Raw genomic sequence first — 19694 nt, 5'->3', positions numbered from 1 at the left:
TCTCTCTCTCTCTCTCTCACTCTCTCCCTCTCTTCTCTCTCCCTCTCTTCTCTCTCCCTCTCTTCTCTCTCCTCTCTCTCTCGGTCTCTCCCTCTCTCTCTCCTCTCTCTCTCCTCTTCTCTCTCTCTCTCCTCTCTCTCTTCTCCCGCTCTCTCTCTCCTTCTCCCTCTCTCTCTCCCTCTCTCTCTCTCTCTCTATCTCCCTCTCTCTCTCTCTCTCTCTCTCTTCTCTCTCTCCCCTCTCTCTCTCTCTCTCTCTCTCTCTCTCTCTCTCAATGGCAGCTCATGCCAGTCTACTTGAGTTATTATTTTCTCTATGCACGTTTTCTCTCCCTATCTTCCTGTTCCCTCCTATCTCACCACGCTGATCCTGTCTCCAACTTCCCCACTCTTTCCAGTTTTCTTCAAAGGAAACAACCCCTCTTGCTCTCTGTCAAACCTCTGCATCTGTTTTCCCATGAATGAACCAGCATTGATCTGATAGTGGTAACGATGTTGCACCAGAAAGCCATCGCCGCTTCATTTGTGAACAGATCATTGTTTAACACAATGAAATACAGAGGATAAACACTAACAGATAAAAACATTGCTCATACTTTTGTTTTTCTCAATCTCTCCCACAGTACACATAGAAACACACACACTGTACCTTGGCAGCCATGATCATGGAGGAGCCACCGCGGACCCCCAGGATGGGGATGTGTGTCTGTGCAGAGATGAAGTCCAGGATCTGGGCTATGGCCTCCTGATCCGTATCGTCCCCGAACACCACGCCCTGCAGCCAGTGCTCTGTCATCAGGTCACAGATGCTCTTGATGATGCTCTTGGGGTCCGTCTCGTTCATGGTGAGCACTTCCACGTTGGGCGCCAGCGGCATGTGCAGGAAGTCGTCCTTCTCCCGGGCGCCCGCCAACGCTACCTCGCTAGAGTTTCCCACCAGCACCACGGCGATGCTGAGGCCCTGCACCAGCTTGGGCAGCACCTGGTGGTGGGGGGACTGGGCCATGGGGATGTAGTGGGCCACGCCCCCGCCCTTGTCTCTGCGAGAGTGACAGGCAGGGGGCAGGTGAAATAGGCACATCAGGAGGCCCAGGAGGGACAGGGAGAAGGAGGAGAGGGCCGCACGGCGCCGGGGAGGACGTCTCACCTCCTGGGGGGGCAGGGGCGTGGGGGACGCTCGCCTTTCCTGAGGGTGGGAGGGGCTGTGGCAGCCGCAGACAGGCATAATCGAGGAGTGAAAATGTAATACCTGGGGGGAGGGAGGAGAGAAGAGAGAGAGAGAGAGAGAGAGAGAGAGAGAGGGGTCAGTATGGCCCATACACATTGATTGACTTAAGTGGATTGACATGAGCCTATAACATGAATCAGTGTATCATTAACCATGTTTCCATCAAGAGTTTTTATGCGAGTAAAGTCATACCGTATCAAAAACATCACTACAGCTGTGATGGAAACAGGAAGTTTCGGTACAATTTTATAAATGCTGACAGATCATTTTTTGTTCAACGTTTTTTTTTCATTGGTAAAATTAATTATGTGAGAAATGGTGGTGGAAACGCCTTTATGCGCAAATATTTATCTAATAACCATCATATGGAAGTAAACATCACGCGGTGATATGGTGTGTGGTTCTTCCACTATGATTTGGGAAACCATTCCGTTTATTAGGCTACAGATGAAATAAATGATGATGAACTTCACAGGGGGGTGAAAGTGCACGGTGATCTTGATGCTCCTTTCCAATAAATATTGAGGTTCTGATTCTGGTGAGATGATAGATGCTTGACTGCTGTTTATCCATAATAATGTCATCATGTAGGCTACCCTCACTGTATATGTGAGCTGTTGGCTAGAGATCATGTGCCATGACCAGAGGAGGCACAGTTGGCTAGAGATCATGTGCCATGACCAGAGGAGGCACAGTTGGCTAGAGATCATGTGCCATGACCAGAGGAGGCACAGTTGGCTAGAGATCATGTGCCATGACCAGAGGAGGCACAGTTGGCTAGAGATCATGTGCCATGACCAGAGGAGGCACAGTTGGCTAGAGATCATGTGCCATGACCAGAGGAGGCACAGTTGCTATTTAATACAACAGTTTTTGTGACAAAAATATCAGTAGAGTTTAAAATGCCACAGAAACACATTGAACTTCAGGTTTTTATTCGGTAAATGAAAACTTAAGCGAAAAGTACATTTCACTGGAAACACCACTGGTTCCTTTATGCTGATTTGTTTATATTTTCGCATGAAAATCTGTCGCCAATTGGATGGAAACCTAGCTAGGACAGGTTGTATATGACATACAGTACATCAATAGTGCATAAACACGCACACACATGGATACAAGGTATACATACACTCATACTGATCAATATTTCATGAGGTGTGTTTTCAAACAGGATAATGGTCTTTATTATAGTTGACATAAACTCTCCCACTGGATGGGTGGCTGAATCCCTGACAGGGAGGGAAGAGAAAAGGCAAGAGGAGGAGGGAAGAGGGAAGAGGGGAATGCAAAGGAGAGAGGGAGAGATAGGATGAGAAAGAAGCAAACAGAGAGAGAGAGATTGAGAGAGAGAGAGCGAGAGAGAGAGAGAGAGAGAGAGAGAGAGAGAGAGAGAGAGATGCACGTTGACTGAGGAACTGGCTTGATGTGATGAGTGAACACTGGCTACCTGATATACAGACAGAAAGATGGACAGATTCTGAGGGAGGAAGTGATGGATGCCCTGAGCGAATAGTCTTAATACGCCACGCATCTTCACCCCTCCTCCTCTCTTCTGTCCTATTTTATCCCAACACTCATTTACTCGCCATCCCTCCATCCACCTCCCTCCAACGCTTTACTTGAATGACCACATACTGTATCTCTCTTTTTTATAGACCTTCATTAACAGTGATGCAGGGGGGGGGGGTCTGAGGGGAGGAAGAAGAGAGAGAATGACACAAAGTGAGAAGAAAAAGTAGTTAAACATATCCTATTTGAAAAACTATACAGTGAGCTCCAAAAGTATTGGGACATTTTATGTTGTTTTGGCTCTGTACTCCAGCACTTTGGATTTGAAATGATACAATAGTGATGGGGTTAAAGTGCAGACTGTCAGCTTTAATTTTAGGGTATTTTCGGGTGATTCATTTTGAAATTACAGCACTTTATGTATATAGTCCCCCCATTTTAGGGGAGCAAAATGATTGGGACAAATTCACTTACATGTGCATTAAAATAGTAAAAAGTGAAATACTTGGTCCCATATTCACATAGTACACAATGAGTACATGACTCCACAAAGTTTGTTTTGGTTTGTGTCATATTTCACTTTAATTGAAAATAAGAATAGAATACGTTTCTAAACACTTCTACATTGATGTGAATGTTACAATGATTACGGATATTCCTGAATGATGAGTGAATAATGGTGAGTGCGAAAGTTAGACACACAAATACCATACCCCCAAGACATTCTAACCTGTCACCATTACAATAACAGGGGAGTTGATATTTGTGGGTATGTGAGTGTGTGTGTGTGTAAGCACCATGGAGTGTGTGTGTGTGTGTGTGTGTTGTGTGTGTGTGTGTGTGTGTGTGTGTGTGTGTGTGTGTGCGTGTGTAAGCACCATGGAATGTGTGAGTGTGTATGTGTGTATGTGTGTATGTGTGTGTGTGTGTGTGTGTGTGTGTGTGTGTGTGTGTGTGTGTGTGTGTGTGTGTGTGTGTGTGTGTGTGTGTGTGTGTGTGTGTGTGTGTAAGCACCATGGAGTGCAAAAGCAAAAGTTTAAAAGGCAGAGGGAGTAAAAAGAAAAATCCTGAACAAACAAACCCTATAGGAACGAGACAGTGAGCAAGATAGAGAGGGAAAAAAGAGAGGAGAGATTGAGAGGCTGGGGGATGAAAGGGGGAGGTGTGTAGAGATGACAAAAATACTTCTTTCGGATAACTAATTGCTGGAGGTTCGTCAGCACTAATTACAGGTCCCTGTGTTAATTGCCAATTGTACACTCCTCTAAAGAGAGAGGGAGAGGGAGCAGGGAAGGGAGGGAGGGAGGGACAGAGAAGAGCGACAGAGGAAAAGAGAGAATAGAAATACAGACAATCTGCTAAAATGAAGGCATATGAGGAGGTGGAGGGACACCAAGAGACAGAGAAAGAGATTCATGGAGAGAGAATGGAGGAGGTGAGAGAAAGAGTAAGAGAGGGAGGATAGTCAGCTGGAGTGGGCCTTGATGGAAAGCAAGTGAGAGGGAAGAGGAGACTGAATGAATGAGGGGAAAGGGAGAGGGGAATGGCAGCAGATAGACTGAGAAAAGAAAGAGGGATGGGAGAGAGAGGGGGAGGAAAAGGAAGAAAGAGAGAGAGGGGAAGATGCTCCCTTTGAATCTGTACTTCTCTAGCAGCACTCAGTTTCCATGGCAACAATTAGCATAGGCTTCTCCACACACTGTTGATGGACACAGAGATATATATACACACACACACACACACACACACACACACACACACACACACACACACACACACACACACGCACACGCACACGCACACACACACACACACACACACACACACACACTGCCCATTCCCCTCTGATAAGCAATCAATGCACCCTTGCAATGGGTCCATTTTACATACCAATTCTTTTCATGGGCAAATTAACATAGACACATTTTATACACCAACACACACACACAGGCACATACGACACATTTACTGTATACACAATGTCCATTCAGATGATGAGCCCATGAAGTTCTGTAATTCCCAGAACGGCACTTAAAGCACACAAAGGTTGATCACACAATAGAATGAGAAGTCTAAGAGAAGACCGCACAGCAAGCCCTGAAGACATGTCTCACGCACCATTTGGTTTATTTAACGCACCAAAGCACCCTGTGATATCTATTACACACCGATGGACCCCTAGATAGGCTCCCACACTGATACCAGCCTAGGGGCTAAACTCTGCAGCGCTCGGCCCATGTGACTAGAACCCCACCCAACACTGAATCCAAACGACCGACTAATTAGGAATGTCTGCAGACTGCTACTGGTGGTTACCTCCCTGAAAAACCCCAGGTAATAAGTGGGACTAAATAGACTATAAAAAGTGTAATTGTCATTAATGAAAGCTTGGGCTAACATGGCTCAACTGATGTAGAGACACTGTTAGGATATGAGGCATGACGTGGATATTATGGCTCTGTAATTGGACGCCTTCGTCAGCCATAAATCACACAATTACAACTAGCACGGGGCCGGAGTGATGGTGGCGAGCATGCCTTGTCAAAATAGCCCAGAAATTAGACTGGCACTCACGTTTACGCACTGACATACAGTACCAGTCAAAAGTTTGGACACACCTACTCACTCAAGAGTTTTTCTTTATTTTTACTATTTTCTACATTGTAGAATAATAGTGAAGACATCAAAACTATGAAATAATACATATAGAATCCTGGAGAAACCAAAAAAGTGTTAAAAAAATCAACATCTATTTTAGATTTTAGATTCTTCAAAGTAGCCACTCTTGCCTTGATGACAGCTTTGCACACTCTTGGCATTCTCTCAACAAGCTTCATGAGGAATGCTTTTCCAACAGTCTTGAAGGAGTTCCCACATATGCAGAGCACTTGTTGGCTGCCTTTCCATCACTCTGCGATCCAACTCATCCCAAACCACCTCAATTGGGTTGAGGTTGGGTGATTGTGGAGGCCAGGTCATCTGATGCAGCACTCCATCACTCTCCTTGGTCAAATAGCCCTTACACAGCCTGGAGGTGTGTTTTGGATCATTGTCCTGTTGAAAAACCAATGATAGTCCCACTAAGTACAAACCATATGAGATGGCATATCACTGCAGAATGCTGTGGAAGTCATGCTGTTTAAGTGTGCCTCAAATTCTAAATAAATCACTGACAGTGTCACCAGCAGAGCACCCCGACACCATGCCATGTCCTCCTTTATGCTTCAAAGTTCTTGAAATGTTCCGTATTGACTGACCTTCATGTCTTAAAGTAATGATGGACTGTCATTTCTCTTTGCTTATTTGAGCTGTTCTTGCCATAATATGGACCTGGTATTTTACCAAATAGGGCTATCTTCTGTGTACCACCCCTACCTTGTCACAACACAACTGATTGGCTCAAATTCATTAAGAAGGAAAGAAATTCCACAAATGAACTTTTAACAAGGCACACCTGTTAATTGACATGCATTCCAAGTGACTACCTCACGAAGCTGGTTGAGATAATGCCAAGAGTGTGCAAAGCTGTCATCAAGGTAAAGGGTGGCTACTTTGAAGAATCTCAAATATGAAATATATTTTGATTTGTTTAACACTTTTTTTGGTTACTACCATAACATAGTTTTGATGTCTTTACTATTATTCTACAATGTAGAAAACAGTAAAAATAAAGAAAAACCCTTGAATGAGTAGGTGTGTCCAAACTTTTGACAGGTTCTGTAATAGAGTGCCATCACACTGGCAAAAGACAGCCGTACACACAAAATAACAGTGGCACAGTGTGCTCTCTCTCTTTCTATCTCTCTCTCTCTCTCGTACACACACACACACACACACACACACACACACACACACACAGGGCCGTGCTGTTGTGTTTCCTGGAAATTCATAATACGGAGAAGTGATCAAAAGCTTTCATTTATAATTAATGCGCATTTGCTTTCTACAGTCACAACACAAGTGATATTGGGCAAAGTATACAATGCAGGGGAATATTGACTTCCAGTATTATCTAAAAGGTGAGGTTTGTCTGTGACAGCAGCATGTACTATCAGGTCCCTGAGGGGATGAGCTGGCCCCTAGAACACAGGGCCAAACCGCTGAGAGGAGTGAACTATGTTGGCTCTAGTGGAAAAGTACATGCATGGCCTTTAGCTGGCTGCTGGGGAGGAAGAGGGGGGTCTACTTGAACCTGAGGTCTGGACGTGATGTTCTGCAGCAACCACTCACAGCCCCCTCATTACCATACACAGCCAGGCATACATTCACATGTTTACCGAGAGTCATTGAGTGTATAATGGTGTCTATTTCAAGAGAGAGGATGTTGGAGTGCCAATCGCTCTCTCTCTCTCTCTTCTCATTATGTGTCAGGCCTGACAGTCGGGATATTTGCATGAATACGAAGAACAAATACAATATGTCATTTTTATTGCCTGCTTTGATATTTAGGAGTGCGGAGGACAACAACACGTCTAAACTGTTTATGACCCGTTTATTCATTCACTATCTTTGCCCGGAACTTGTACTGCAGTACTGAGAAATTGTGTCAAAGACCCAAACATTTTCTCCAAAAGAAGCCATGAAGTTTGTATCTTAATCTGTTTTCAGGTGGAAAAGGATTCGATTTTCATAATATGTGCAATATGCAAGAAATTGGCAAATAGGGACAAAACATTATTTCTGTCACACTGGCATGTGCACGAAACCCAATATCTGTGGCTTGTCTTTGAATATCAAGTGTCTTGAAGGAGAAAAGTACTAAACAACGCCTGAAGTTGTGTCATGTGTTTTGATACAACCATGAAGGTAAGCAGTTGGTCCTGTAATAACTCTTAGATTTCTATTTACACCCACTCTTCTGATTGGAGGAGAAAAGTTAATCTCCTCCCTGACTTGTGGGCTCACCGCCCCATATGCTTATCAGTGTATGTGAGCAATTCCACTTCAGCTGGCCTATTTCCATTTTAAACATCCTTTACAGGTGTGTATGATTTCAAAGTGTTGCCTTTTGGAATGGTGAGAAAACCAGAGTGACCCCCGTGCCAATAACGGCCCGGTAATCACTTTAAATGTGTTTTATTGACAGCTTTTCACAGACCAGAGGCACAATAATCTGTCCTCCTCCATCCATCTCATTCCAAGCTGTTATTTTTGGAACCAGGATCCTGCCTTTGGATTAGTAGGTGTGCAGGGTATTTCCTTTGTGTGCATGTGTGTGTGTGTGTGTGCGTGTATGTGCGTGCGTGCGTGTGTGTGCGCGTGTGTTTGAAAGAGAGACAACAGTTTGAAAATATTGCATTTGTCCTTCTTGCGTGCAGGGATTTAAATGGTCTGAATTGAATTTGGTGCTGCAGCAGTTGCTTAAAAGAAGATATGGGGATATAGATACCCGCTCAAAATCTGCCTACCATGAGTGAAAACCAACAGCTCTTGTGTACAGTCAAATGAATCAAAATGGTACCCTGAAATATGCTAAGGCAAGAGCACAACCTGATCCAGTTCAGTACTGTGGTGTCCATGTCTGTCTGCATTACACCCCTGCAAAGGCAGAGGACGAAGGGACAAAGGGACGAAGGGACAAAGGGACAAAGGGACAAAACATCCCAGACCTTGTGCTACTAAGACTTACTGTACGACAAACTAACAATTGAGGATGAAATCTCTATTCTGTTCCCAATGGCTACTACGGCTTCGAAAAAGTTCGCTTATTGACTGCATAGATACAGTGTCCTAACTAGTTCACTTATTGAGTGCATAGATACAGTGTCCTAACTAGTTCACTTATTGAGTGCATAGATACAGTGTCCTAACTAGTTCACTGTCCTAACTAGCTCACTTATTGACTGCATAGATACAGTGTCCTAACTAGTTCACTTATTGAGTGCATAGATACAGTGTCCTAACTAGTTCACTTATTGAGTGCATAGATACAGTGTCCTAACTAGTTCACTTATTGAGTGCATAGATACAGTGTCCTAACTAGTTCACTGTCCTAACTAGTTCACTTATTGACTGCATAGATACAGTGTCCTAACTAGTTCACTTATTGAGTGCATAGATACAGAGTCCTAACTAGTTCACTTATTGACTGCATAGATACAGTGTCCTAACTAGTTCACTTATTGACTGCATAGATACAGAGTCCTAACTAGTTCACTTATTGACTGCATAGATACAGAGTCCTAACTGACTTTCAAGAGGCTTGGACTGTAATATTGCTTTGCTTACAGGTTGGATGGATGGTGACCAGGGTTCTTCAGTATAGTGTGTGATAACTGCTGTTTACTGTACCAGAGCAATAACAGCAGCTATCACTTGACCTGTATCAAATTCCTCACGTTTCTATCTCCGATAATGGTAAATAGTAATACGTTACTTTGTTCTCCACTCAGGTGAATGATGGATTTAATTTTAAAGTATTCATTTAACGTTTTAATTAATGGATTTTGATTAATTGTAAGCATTAATTCATGGGACATGTCATTTGGAGACTACGGCACATTTTGCAAAGGTGTGAGACAGGTTACATTATTAAAGGGTGTAATTCAGCACTGGAGCATCTGTTTTGGCAGCATGTTTAAACCATTGTGAGAGACGCTGGAGACTAGGATTCCAGTACAGTATCTCTTTTCCGCCGTTGTTTTTATGCATGATCATCACTATTTCTTGCAGCCGTAAGGCTGTCATGTCTGTCTCCAGCTGTCTTCCAGGGCCGTGTGCGTCTCCGCTCCCAGCCAATGATGAGACTCCCCCCGAGGATAATGACGTCTAGGAGCGCTTCCCAATAGATGTCCCGTGTTTAATCCTACCCAGCACTCAGCCACGAGGCACGCTGCAGAGTAAGCCTCAGCTCCGTCGACAGCACCACCACATCCGGAGCTGTCACTCCAACATGATACCTGTGTGACAACTATCGTAATATTTCAATCAAACACTTTGTTCGGAGTGTTCGTTGTACAGTTCTAAGAGACCCACCTCCATCAACTACTGTTTAAGAAGCAGTGCTTGACCTGGGCGAAACCTCCTATTTTCTACTGCTTGTGCTCCTGTTGCTCCTACAGAATATTAGCTCAAAAGTATCGTAGAGCTCCTGCGTCTAAATATAAACAGTACCGGCACCCAAAATGAGTACCGGCACCTATTTCAGTCCAAATCAAGCAATGATAAGAAGCACAACACAAAGTAGAATATCTTTGACAATGTACTTTCTGTATTCTTTATCAAGATATCATCTAGAAAAAGAAAGTAGATGAAATAATGGTGAGTAATTGCAGTGTATTGCCACACAGTATAAAGGCTGATGATTCATAGCCAGCTATACAGAACAAAACTTTTCATATCATTAGTTACATACCAAATGGAACAGCTTACCTATAGTATATTCATATATGCAAATAAACGCAAATGACGGTACAAACATAGAGGCCTGTGTGCAAAAGGTGATGTGAGTCCCACTAGATCAAACCCGCCTGTCACGCCCTGACCATAGAGAGCCCTTGTTTCTCAATGGTATAGTAGGTCAGGGCGTGACTGGGGGTGTTCTATGTTATTTATTTCTATGTTGTGTTCTAGTTTCTTTTTCTATGTTGGAGTTTTTGTATGATTCCCAATTAGAGGCAGCTGGTAATCGTTGTCTCTAATTGGGGATCATATTTAAGTAGCTGTTTTTCCCACCTGTGTTTGTGGGATATTATTTTGTATTTTGTGCATTTGCACCACGTAGTCATGTTTCGTTGTTAGTTTATTGATTTATTGTTTTGTTCTTGCTAAGTTTCACTTTATAATAAAGATGTGGAATGCTACTCACGCTGCGCCTTGGTCCAATCATTACGACGATCGTGACACCGCCTGAGTTTTCTGTGGCAGTAGTTACGAGTGCCAGAGGACTTCATTTGCATCACCACAGTCAGTGAAGTGAGTCCGCCAACACCTTAAATTATGAAACAATTAGCATTCATAAGTTTGCTTGTGAAAAGCTGTAAGATTGAATTGCAGTTAGTCATCCTCTGAATGAATTCATGAAGCGCTTCCTATTCGCTATGCTCCACGGGGCTAATTTTCATCTGCTGGCTCATCCCTGCTCTCTCTGGGACGGTGTCAGTTGTACTCACAGACACCAAAAGGTCATAAATTAGCAATAAGGACCATTGAAGTAGACAAGTTGTTACGCTTCAACCCGGTGATACTTTCAAGAGGAGCTTTCAAAAAAAACTGTTTTGCATATAAATATATTCATAGATGGTATTTATTTCATTTCTGCCCATCAAAAGGGAAAGGTGGAGAATAAGTTCCCCTGCTCACCTCTTTTTCTGAATGGCCCTAAATATATGGAGCAATTGTTTGTGTTTGAAAAGCAAATGTTTCACATTATTTGTGTGTTGGAAATAGCCAGTGGACAAGAGTACCTGATCATCAGCATCATAATAATCATGCTGTGTGTGAAAGTGTTTCGGTATCATCAACTGACACAACTTTAAACATCATCAAAGTGTCACGATGTGAAACCTGTGCGTCTACGTCAGTCTGGCCTAGCAGCAGCGCTAAAGCCCTCGTAGCTGTTTTGTGTAATATAATGGTGTTGACCCTAATGGCTGTGGGCCTCACTATTGAGTTATTATTTTTATGCAAGCACTAAGCTCCCGGACTCTTTCATAACACTGTCAGCACAGCGCGCCCAACTCTCAGAAAAAATTTAGGAGAGAAGTGATATTTTATTCACTCGTGGCAGAGTACAATTCATAATACGGCTCGACTGATTCCCAGTTTTAATTAAAAACTAGCCTTAGTGCCGGTGGTAACATCCTGATTTATTAAGACCCAACCTCATCCACCCAAGACTGAGTCCACAGTGGGTGAGGGGGTGGGGAGAAGGTGGTGGGCAAAATGCCGAGGAGGGGGGAAAGTGCTTTGTTTCACACAGCAAGGTGGTACAGTAGGCAGACAGTGTGTGTGGTAACATTTCATTACAGAGTTGCTTTGGCAAGTTTGTTTTAAAAAAGAATAGTATGGGAAAAAATGATATGCAGTGTATATATAACAGACACTATTGGAGAATGGCCTGTGCAGCAAATTTCACATGAATTGATGGAATTTGCTTCGGTCTGGCAGTAATGTTAGGTTTATGTCACCCTCCCATTTAAATCACAGCTACAACGGAATCCCTTGATGCAGAGAGATTTTAATTAAAAACGGTGAGAGAGAGTGTGCTGGCAAGAGAGGGAGGCAGATTGAATGAAAGAGAGAAAGTTATGAAGATAGAGAGGCAGGACCAAAGTTAGATCAGAGCTGTGATACACATAAGGGACAGAAGAAAATAAGAGAGGGAACAGTGTGGATAAGAGAATGGTGGCAGGACAGAGGAGGAAGACTAAGAATGCGTATTCAGGGGTAAAATGAAACTAGGAAAAGTTTAAAGTACAGTGAGGGAAAAAAGTATTTGATCCCCTGCTGATTTTGTACGTTTGCCCACTGACAAAGAAATGATCAGTCTATAATTTTAATGTTAGGTTTATTTGAACAGTGAGAGACAGAATAACAACAAAAAAATCTAGAAAAACGCATGTCAAAAATGTTATAAATAGATTTTTTTCCCCATTCTGCTCACAGTACAGGTCAGATGTTTTACCATGTGTGTGAATGTGTGTGTGTGTGTGTGTGTGTGTGTGTGTGTGTGTGTGTGTGTGTGTGTGTGTGTGTGTGTGTGTGTGTGTAACTGCGCCTTTCCTCTATTTTCATTCCCCCTTGTCTTCTCCACATCTCCCTTCCTTAGTCACTCTCACTGAGTGATTCTTTAAGGTTTGGCACACACTGGCGATGCAGACCACAGCCAAACACACAGCCATAAACAAGCACACACAGACAAAAACACCCACACTTTGACTGATGCATACGTATACAATGCAATAATCAATTTATGTACACTATATAATGCCCTTACCTTAGGTAATGAACATGTAGAAACACACTCACACACTACCCCAGCCAGTCATCTTTAACCATACTGCCTTCTCAATTACACATCCTTTACCTTGGACAAATGGACACAAACACGGTATCTACTGTAGATCAGGGCTTGGTAGCTCGTGCCCTAAGGAGCCATGGGGGATTCTGTTCCTCGTATCCCCGACTTCATAAGACACATCAATTCTCCTCCTCAACGAAGCCCAATCAATGGCAGCAACATGAAAGGTGGCTGATCGGCCCGCCCCCCAGGGGCTGGTCCTCTAGCATGCAGCCGGCCTCCTCAGTAAACCCAGGGGCTGGTCCTCTAGCATGCAGCCGGCCTCCTCAGTAAACCCAGGGGCTGGTCCTCTAGCACGCAGCCGGGCTCCTCAGTAAACCCAGGGGCTGGTCCTCTAGCATGCAGCCGGGCTCCTCAGATACTGACTCAGCTCTGGGAGGGCAGGGGGAGCTGGAGCCAAACACCACCAGGAATGAGCCCTCTCCTCAGTAAACCCAGGGGCTGGTCCTCTAGCATGCAGCGCGGCTCCTCAGTAAACCCAGGGTAAACCTTTAATTGGACATCATACATGTACATTTGAATGAAAGCAGGATAGCAGGGTGTCAATACTGAAACATTTCTTACTTTATGTCTTATGCATGCTTTTTTATGGCCTTGGTGGATAGTGTCCATTGACCTTTAAGAACTTTTAGAGGGTATATGGTGCCAACTCTTATATAAATCATCATTAGGCTTCAGCCATATTTCGTTCACCTGTGAAAAGCTTTAAGATGTTTTGAACATTTTCTAGTGGCTTTACGCGTTTGTTTCTCTAGAGCCACTGATCACATCCATCCACAACTCTCCCTCATGTCTTCACATTGGTCTTGACTGATCTTTATCACGGTCGACACGATGCAATATACCACGTCTTTCTTGTCCTGGAGGTTTGAGCCAGAAGAGGCCATCTATCCCACACTCACAGTGTGTGTCCATTGATCTTAAATAACTGGATGGGTAGAAGGATCATTAGGCTAGTGCTATGGTGGTAGCTATCTAGTCCACCTTCTCTCTACTCCTTGAGCCACAAAAAACACTCTCTCTCACACACTTAATGAGTGTGCCATCAGGGTCTGGCGGTGTGAACGTATCAGGGTCTGGCGGTGTGAACGTATCAGGGTCTGGCGGTGTGAACGTATCAGGGTCTGGCGGTGTGAACGTATCAGGGTCTGGCGGTGTGAACGTATCAGGGTCTGGCGGTGTGAACGTATCAGGGTCTGGCGGTGTGAACGTATCAGGGTCTGGCGGTGTGAACGTATCAGGGTCTGGCGGTGTGAACGTATCAGGGTCTGGCGGTGTGAACGTATCAGGGTCTGGCGGTGTGAACGTATCAGGGTCTGGCGGTGTGAACGTATCAGGGTCTGGCGGTGTGAACGTATCAGGGTCTGGCGGTGTGAACGTATCAGGGTCTGGCGGTGTGAACGTATCAGGGTCTGGCTGTGTGAACGTATCAGGGTCTGGCGGTGTGAACGTATTAGGGTCTGGCGGTGTAAACGTATTAGGGTCTGGCGGTGTAAACGTATCAGGGTCTGGCTGTGTGAACGTATCAGGGTCTGGCGGTGTGAACGTATCAGGGTCTGGCGGTGTGAACGTATCAGGGTCTGGCTGTGTGAACGTATCAGGGTCTGGCGGTGTGAACGTATCAGGGTCTGGCGGTGTGAACGTATCAGGGTCTGGCGGTGTGAACGTATCAGGGTCTGGCGGTGTGAACGTATCAGGGTCTGGCGGTGTGAACGTATCAGGGTCTGGCGGTGTGAATGTATCAGGGTCTGGCGGTGTGAACGTATCAGGGTCTGGCGGTGTGAACGTATCAGGGTCTGGCGGTGTGAACGTATTAGGGTCTGGCGGTGTGAACGTATCAGGGTCTGGCGGTGTGAACGTATCAGGGTCTGGCGGTGTGAATGTATTAGGGTCTGGCGGTGTGAACGTATCAGGGTCTGGCGGTGTGAACGTATCAGGGTCTGGCGGTGTGAACGTATCAGGGTCTGGCGGTGTGAACGTATCAGGGTCTGGCGGTGTGAACGTATTAGGGTCTGGCGGTGTGAACGTATCAGGGTCTGGCTGTGTGAACGTATCAGGGTCTGGCGGTGTGAACATATTAGGGTCTGGCGGTGTGAACGTATCAGGGTCTGGCTGTGTGAACATATCAGGGTCTGGCGGTGTGAACGTATCAGGGTCTGGCGGTGTGAACGTATCAGAGGTGGTGAATATTTGTGGTTGTGGCTTCATTTAGCACCCCATCGTCTTCCTATAGGAGCTTTATTTACAGTTTGTGTTCTCCACCCCCTCCGCCCTCATACCTCCCTCACTGCACCACCTCCCAGCTCTCCTCTCAGCCGCCATCTTTAATTCAAACACCCCCCCCTTTGCCCCCCACCATTCCTCTCTTGTCATGGTTAATTAATTGCCAAGCTGTTCACTGCCGATGCCAACTGTAACATAGACAAACACTGATACGTTGATACCCACATACATTCACGCTCGCCGACTCTCCTGACAGAAAACTCCCTTGGTCCAGTATTGGAAGATGTTACAGGACAATAATGGAGATGTTATACAGTGCCTTCAGAATTCACAGCCCTACAAATTCTAACATTAGTAAAAATAAAATATATTTAAAAAGACTAATAAAACAGATTACAGCTTTGTCTTTCTGGGTAAGTTCTTAAGAGCTTTACACACCTGGATTGTGCAACATTTTCCCATTATTCTTTTCAAAATTCTTTAAGCTCTGTCAAATTGGTTGTTGATCATTGCTAGACAACCATTTTCAGACAAATTTAAGTCAAAACTGTAACTCAGCCACTCAGGAACATTCACAGTCTTCTTGGTAAGCAACTCCAGTGTAGATTTGGCCTTGGGTTTTAGGTTATTGTCCTGCTGAAAGGTGCATTCATCACCCAGTGTCTGGTGGAAAGCAGACTTAACAAGGTTTTCCTCTAGGATTTTGCCTGTTCTTAGCTCCATTCCATTAATTTTTTATCCTGAAAAAGTCTCCAGTCCTTAACAATTACAAGCAAATCCATAACATGATGCATTCACCACTATGCTTGAAAATATGAAGAGTGGTACTCAGCAATGTATTATTTTGGATTTGGCCCAAACATAACACTTTGTATTATGGACAAAAGGTTAATTGCTTTGCCGCATGTTTTGCAGTATTACTTTAGTGCCTTGTTGCCAACAGTTTTGGAATATTTTTATTCTGTACAGGCTTTCTTCACTCTGTCAATTAGGTTAGTATTGTAGAGTAACTACTGTACAATGTTGTTAATCCATCCTCAGTTTTCTCCTATCACAGCCATTCAACTCTGTAACTGTTTTTAAGTCACCATTGGCCTCGTTTTCCTGAGCGGTTTCCTTCCTCTCCAGCAACTGAGTTAGAAAGGACATCTGTATCTTTGTAGTGACTGGGTATATTATTGATACATCATTCATCATTCAATGCTCAAAGGGATATTCAATGTCTGTTTTTTTTACCCATCTACCAATAGGTGCCCTTCTTTGTGAGGCATTGGAAAACCTCCCTCATCTTTGTGGTTCACTGCTCGACTGAGGGACCTTACAGATAATTGTGTGTGGGGTACAGAGATGAAGTAGTCATTCAAAAATCATGTTAAACACTATTATTGCACACAGAGTGAGTCCATGCAATTTATTATGACTTGTTAAGTATTTAGGCTTAGTTATTGACTTAAGACATTTCATCTTTTCATTTTTTATTAATTAGTAAAAATGTTGAAAAACATAATTCCGCTTTGACATGATGAGGTATTGTGTGCAAGCCAGTGACAAAAAAATCGAAATGTAATACACTTTAAATTCAGGCTGTAAAACAGCACAATGTGGAAAAAGTCAAGGGGTATGAAGTGAGCACCATCTGTATTTATCAAGGGGGAGGTGCGTCCCAGAAACTATGTAGCAGGTAATCCACATTACCTGGCAGTTTAACTTTGTTGAATTTGGGACACTTTGCACTGAGGTGTTTAAGCAGCCACTGTGTTTGAAATGTATCGCTTGTATGGCTGAGTGGCGGTTGAGAAGAGATTCAAAATAAGTTCTGACAATTATTCAGTTTGCTTCCCAGATAGAAAAAAGTCAGGAGGGGGAAATCTAAATTAAATACTGAAAATATTGCATGTATTCAACCTGGGGTTTGAAACTCAGTTGCGTTGCAGTTAAGCAGCGGATGTGACTAAATAGAAAATGACAAGAGAAACTGAGTGTTCCCTATAATACAGTGGTTAGACTAAATCTGTGCAAATTAATCTGTGGGAGGGTGACATCCACAGAGCAAAGCGGTGGTGCTGTACTTTTATAATCCAACCTTGATAAACAATATTCATTAGCTCTCAACTATGTTTGGCTTCAGTAATCAATGAGAGTTACACGTGAAATTGATTGAATACATGCAATTATTTACACCAGAGTGCTTTAAATTATGATGTTGTGCTGCATTGGCTGTTCTCAGATATTATAGTGTCACACACTTTGACGAGCGTGTTGAGATTGAACCCCCCTGTTTTCAATTCTATTCGATGCTGGTTACAGTGTGGCAACGTCTATACAACGTAACATCCTTGGGCGTGTCATTGTTTCATCAAGACATCGCTCCCTCTCCCTAATATAGGTCAGAGAGAGGCTCAACCAGTTATTCCTCTCAGTGGTAAATATATGTCTGCAGTGCCCAACTCTCACAGCTCTTTGCTGCCACATTTCACAGATCTTGACAGTAACTGGATGGTAATCTCTCAGGGGAGAATTAGGTTCCTAGTGGCAGATGTGCTAGGAAAACTCCTGGGGGCAATTTTCCCTAATACAGTCCAATCAATAACTTCTAATATTATCTACTAGTCACATCAATCCTTCTGATTCCTTAGGGTGGCAGGGGTTGCTGGCTGGCGGGGTTACTCAAGCAAAGTGTCCATTAACTATGACATTTCAATACCAGTGGGAAGAGAGGCTGGACTATGGCAGTGTTAGCCTCTCAGAAAAACCTGCACTTCAGGATAGACAAGGGTCACTCACTTGGTATATTTGTACCGTACCTTTCATGATTGGGACATCACAAACGGGCTTTTATGAATGTAAGTGTTTTGCTTGGTGGATATGGCAACCTTATAATGTATCAGAACACAGAGTAATGTACAAAATACTGTATGTAGACTATTGCATCTAGGAAAAGAGCCTATTTCTTTGATAGGATGAATTAAACCCCAGTCCATCTCAAAGCTTTAATTTCTACCCAGAGACCACTGCCTCTGTAGTTAAGCAAAGGTAAAAATGTTGAATAACATTACTTTCACATTCGTAAGATTTATGACCGTAGAAAATGCTAAGGTAATCCTATACAGCAAATATAGAACTTGTCCTGGCATTTTCAAACAGAGTGTTCTTATAAAGCTGTGGTTAGTCTGTGAACATTCATATTAATGCATCAGGTTCCACACAGGTTGTGAAGCTTAACGTTTTTGTTACTTCAAATACGTATGGGACATTTGAATAAAATGAACTCCCTGTGGCTCAAGTTACGTGCAGCAAGGCCTGGATTTGTATGTCTAGCACCACAACATCATTGCTGAGTTGATATATAGAGATATCTGAAGATGCCGACCGACATCAGCATTGTACAGCAAAATGAGAAGAAAACATTCCTAACACATAAAAACACCACAGCCTTTGGGTGGAGAGGAAAATGGGTTCAGCTGAAGTCGGAAGTTTACATACACTTAGGTTGGAGTCATTAAAACTCGTTTTTCAACCACTCAACAAATTTCTTGTTAACAAACTATAGCTTTGGCAAGTCGGTTAGGACATCTACTTTGTGCATGACACATTTTTCCAACAATTGTTTACAGACAGATTATTTCACTTATAATTCACTGTATCACAATTCCAGTGGGTTAGAAGTTTACATACACTAAGTTGACTGTGCCTTTAAACAGCTTGGAAAATTCCAGAAAAGGATGTTATGGCTTTAGAAGTTTCTGATAGGCTAATTGACATCATTTGAGTCAATTGGAGGTGTACCTGTGGATGTATTTCAAGGCCTACCTTCAAACTCAGTGTCTCTTGCTTGACATCATGGGAAAATCTAAAGAAATCAGCCAAGACCTCAGAAAAAGTATTGTAGACCTCCACAAGTCTGGTTCATGCTTGAGAGTAATTTCCAAACGCCTGAAGGTACCACGTTCATCTGTACAAACAATAGTACGCAAGTATAAACACCATGGGACCACACAGCCGTCATACCGCTCAGGAAGGAGACACGTTCTGTCTCCTAGAGATGAACGCACTTTGGTGCGAAAAGTGCAAATCAATCCCAGAACAACAGCAAAGGTCCCTCTGAAGATGCTGAAGGAAACAGGCACAAAAGTATCTATATCCACAGTAAAACAAGTCCTATATTGACATAACCTGAAAGGCCGCTCAGCAAGGAAGAAGCCACTGCTCCAATACCACAATAAAAAAATCCAGACTACGGTTTGCAACTGCACATGGGGACAAAGATCGTACTTTTTGGAGAAATATCCTCTGGTCTGAAGAAACAAAAATAGAACTGTTTGGCCATAATGACCATCACTATGTTTGGAGGAAAAAGGGGGAGGCTTGCAAGCTGAAAGAACACCATCCCAACCGTGAAGCACTGGGGTGGCAGCATCATGTTGTGGGGGGTGCTTTGCTGCAGGAGGGACTGGTGCACTTCACAAAATAGATGGCTTCATGGGGAAGGAAAATTATGTGGATATATTGAAGCAACATCTCAAGACATCAGTCACGAAGTTAAAGCTTGGTCGCAAATGGGTCTTTCAAATGGACAATGACCCCAAGCATACTTCCAAAGTTGTGGCAAAATGGCTTAAGGACAACAAAGTCAAGGTATTGGAGTGGCCATCACAAAGCCCTGACCTCAATCCCACAGAAAATATGTGGGCAGAACTGAAAAACGAGTGCG

At 43.6% G+C, this 19694-nt stretch overlaps 1 protein-coding gene across 1 annotated transcript in view; it reads right to left on the bottom strand.

Annotated features, from left to right (window-relative positions):
- LOC115170681 (glutamate receptor ionotropic, NMDA 2B-like) overlaps nt 1–19694 on the bottom strand; it is a 35825-nt gene that overhangs the window by 870 nt on the left and 15261 nt on the right. Inside the window, exon 3 of the mRNA XM_029726926.1 lies at nt 649–1248. Coding sequence (XP_029582786.1) covers nt 649–1248 — 600 coding nt within the window. The remainder of the gene's footprint in view (nt 1–648; nt 1249–19694) is intronic.

The sequence above is a fragment of the Salmo trutta genome, chromosome 32 (assembly GCF_901001165.1).
Source record: "Salmo trutta chromosome 32, fSalTru1.1, whole genome shotgun sequence".
Taxonomy (NCBI): Eukaryota; Metazoa; Chordata; class Actinopteri; order Salmoniformes; family Salmonidae; genus Salmo; species Salmo trutta.
Note: the sequence above shows the minus strand (reverse complement) of the source record. Positions and strands in the feature narration are given on the sequence as shown.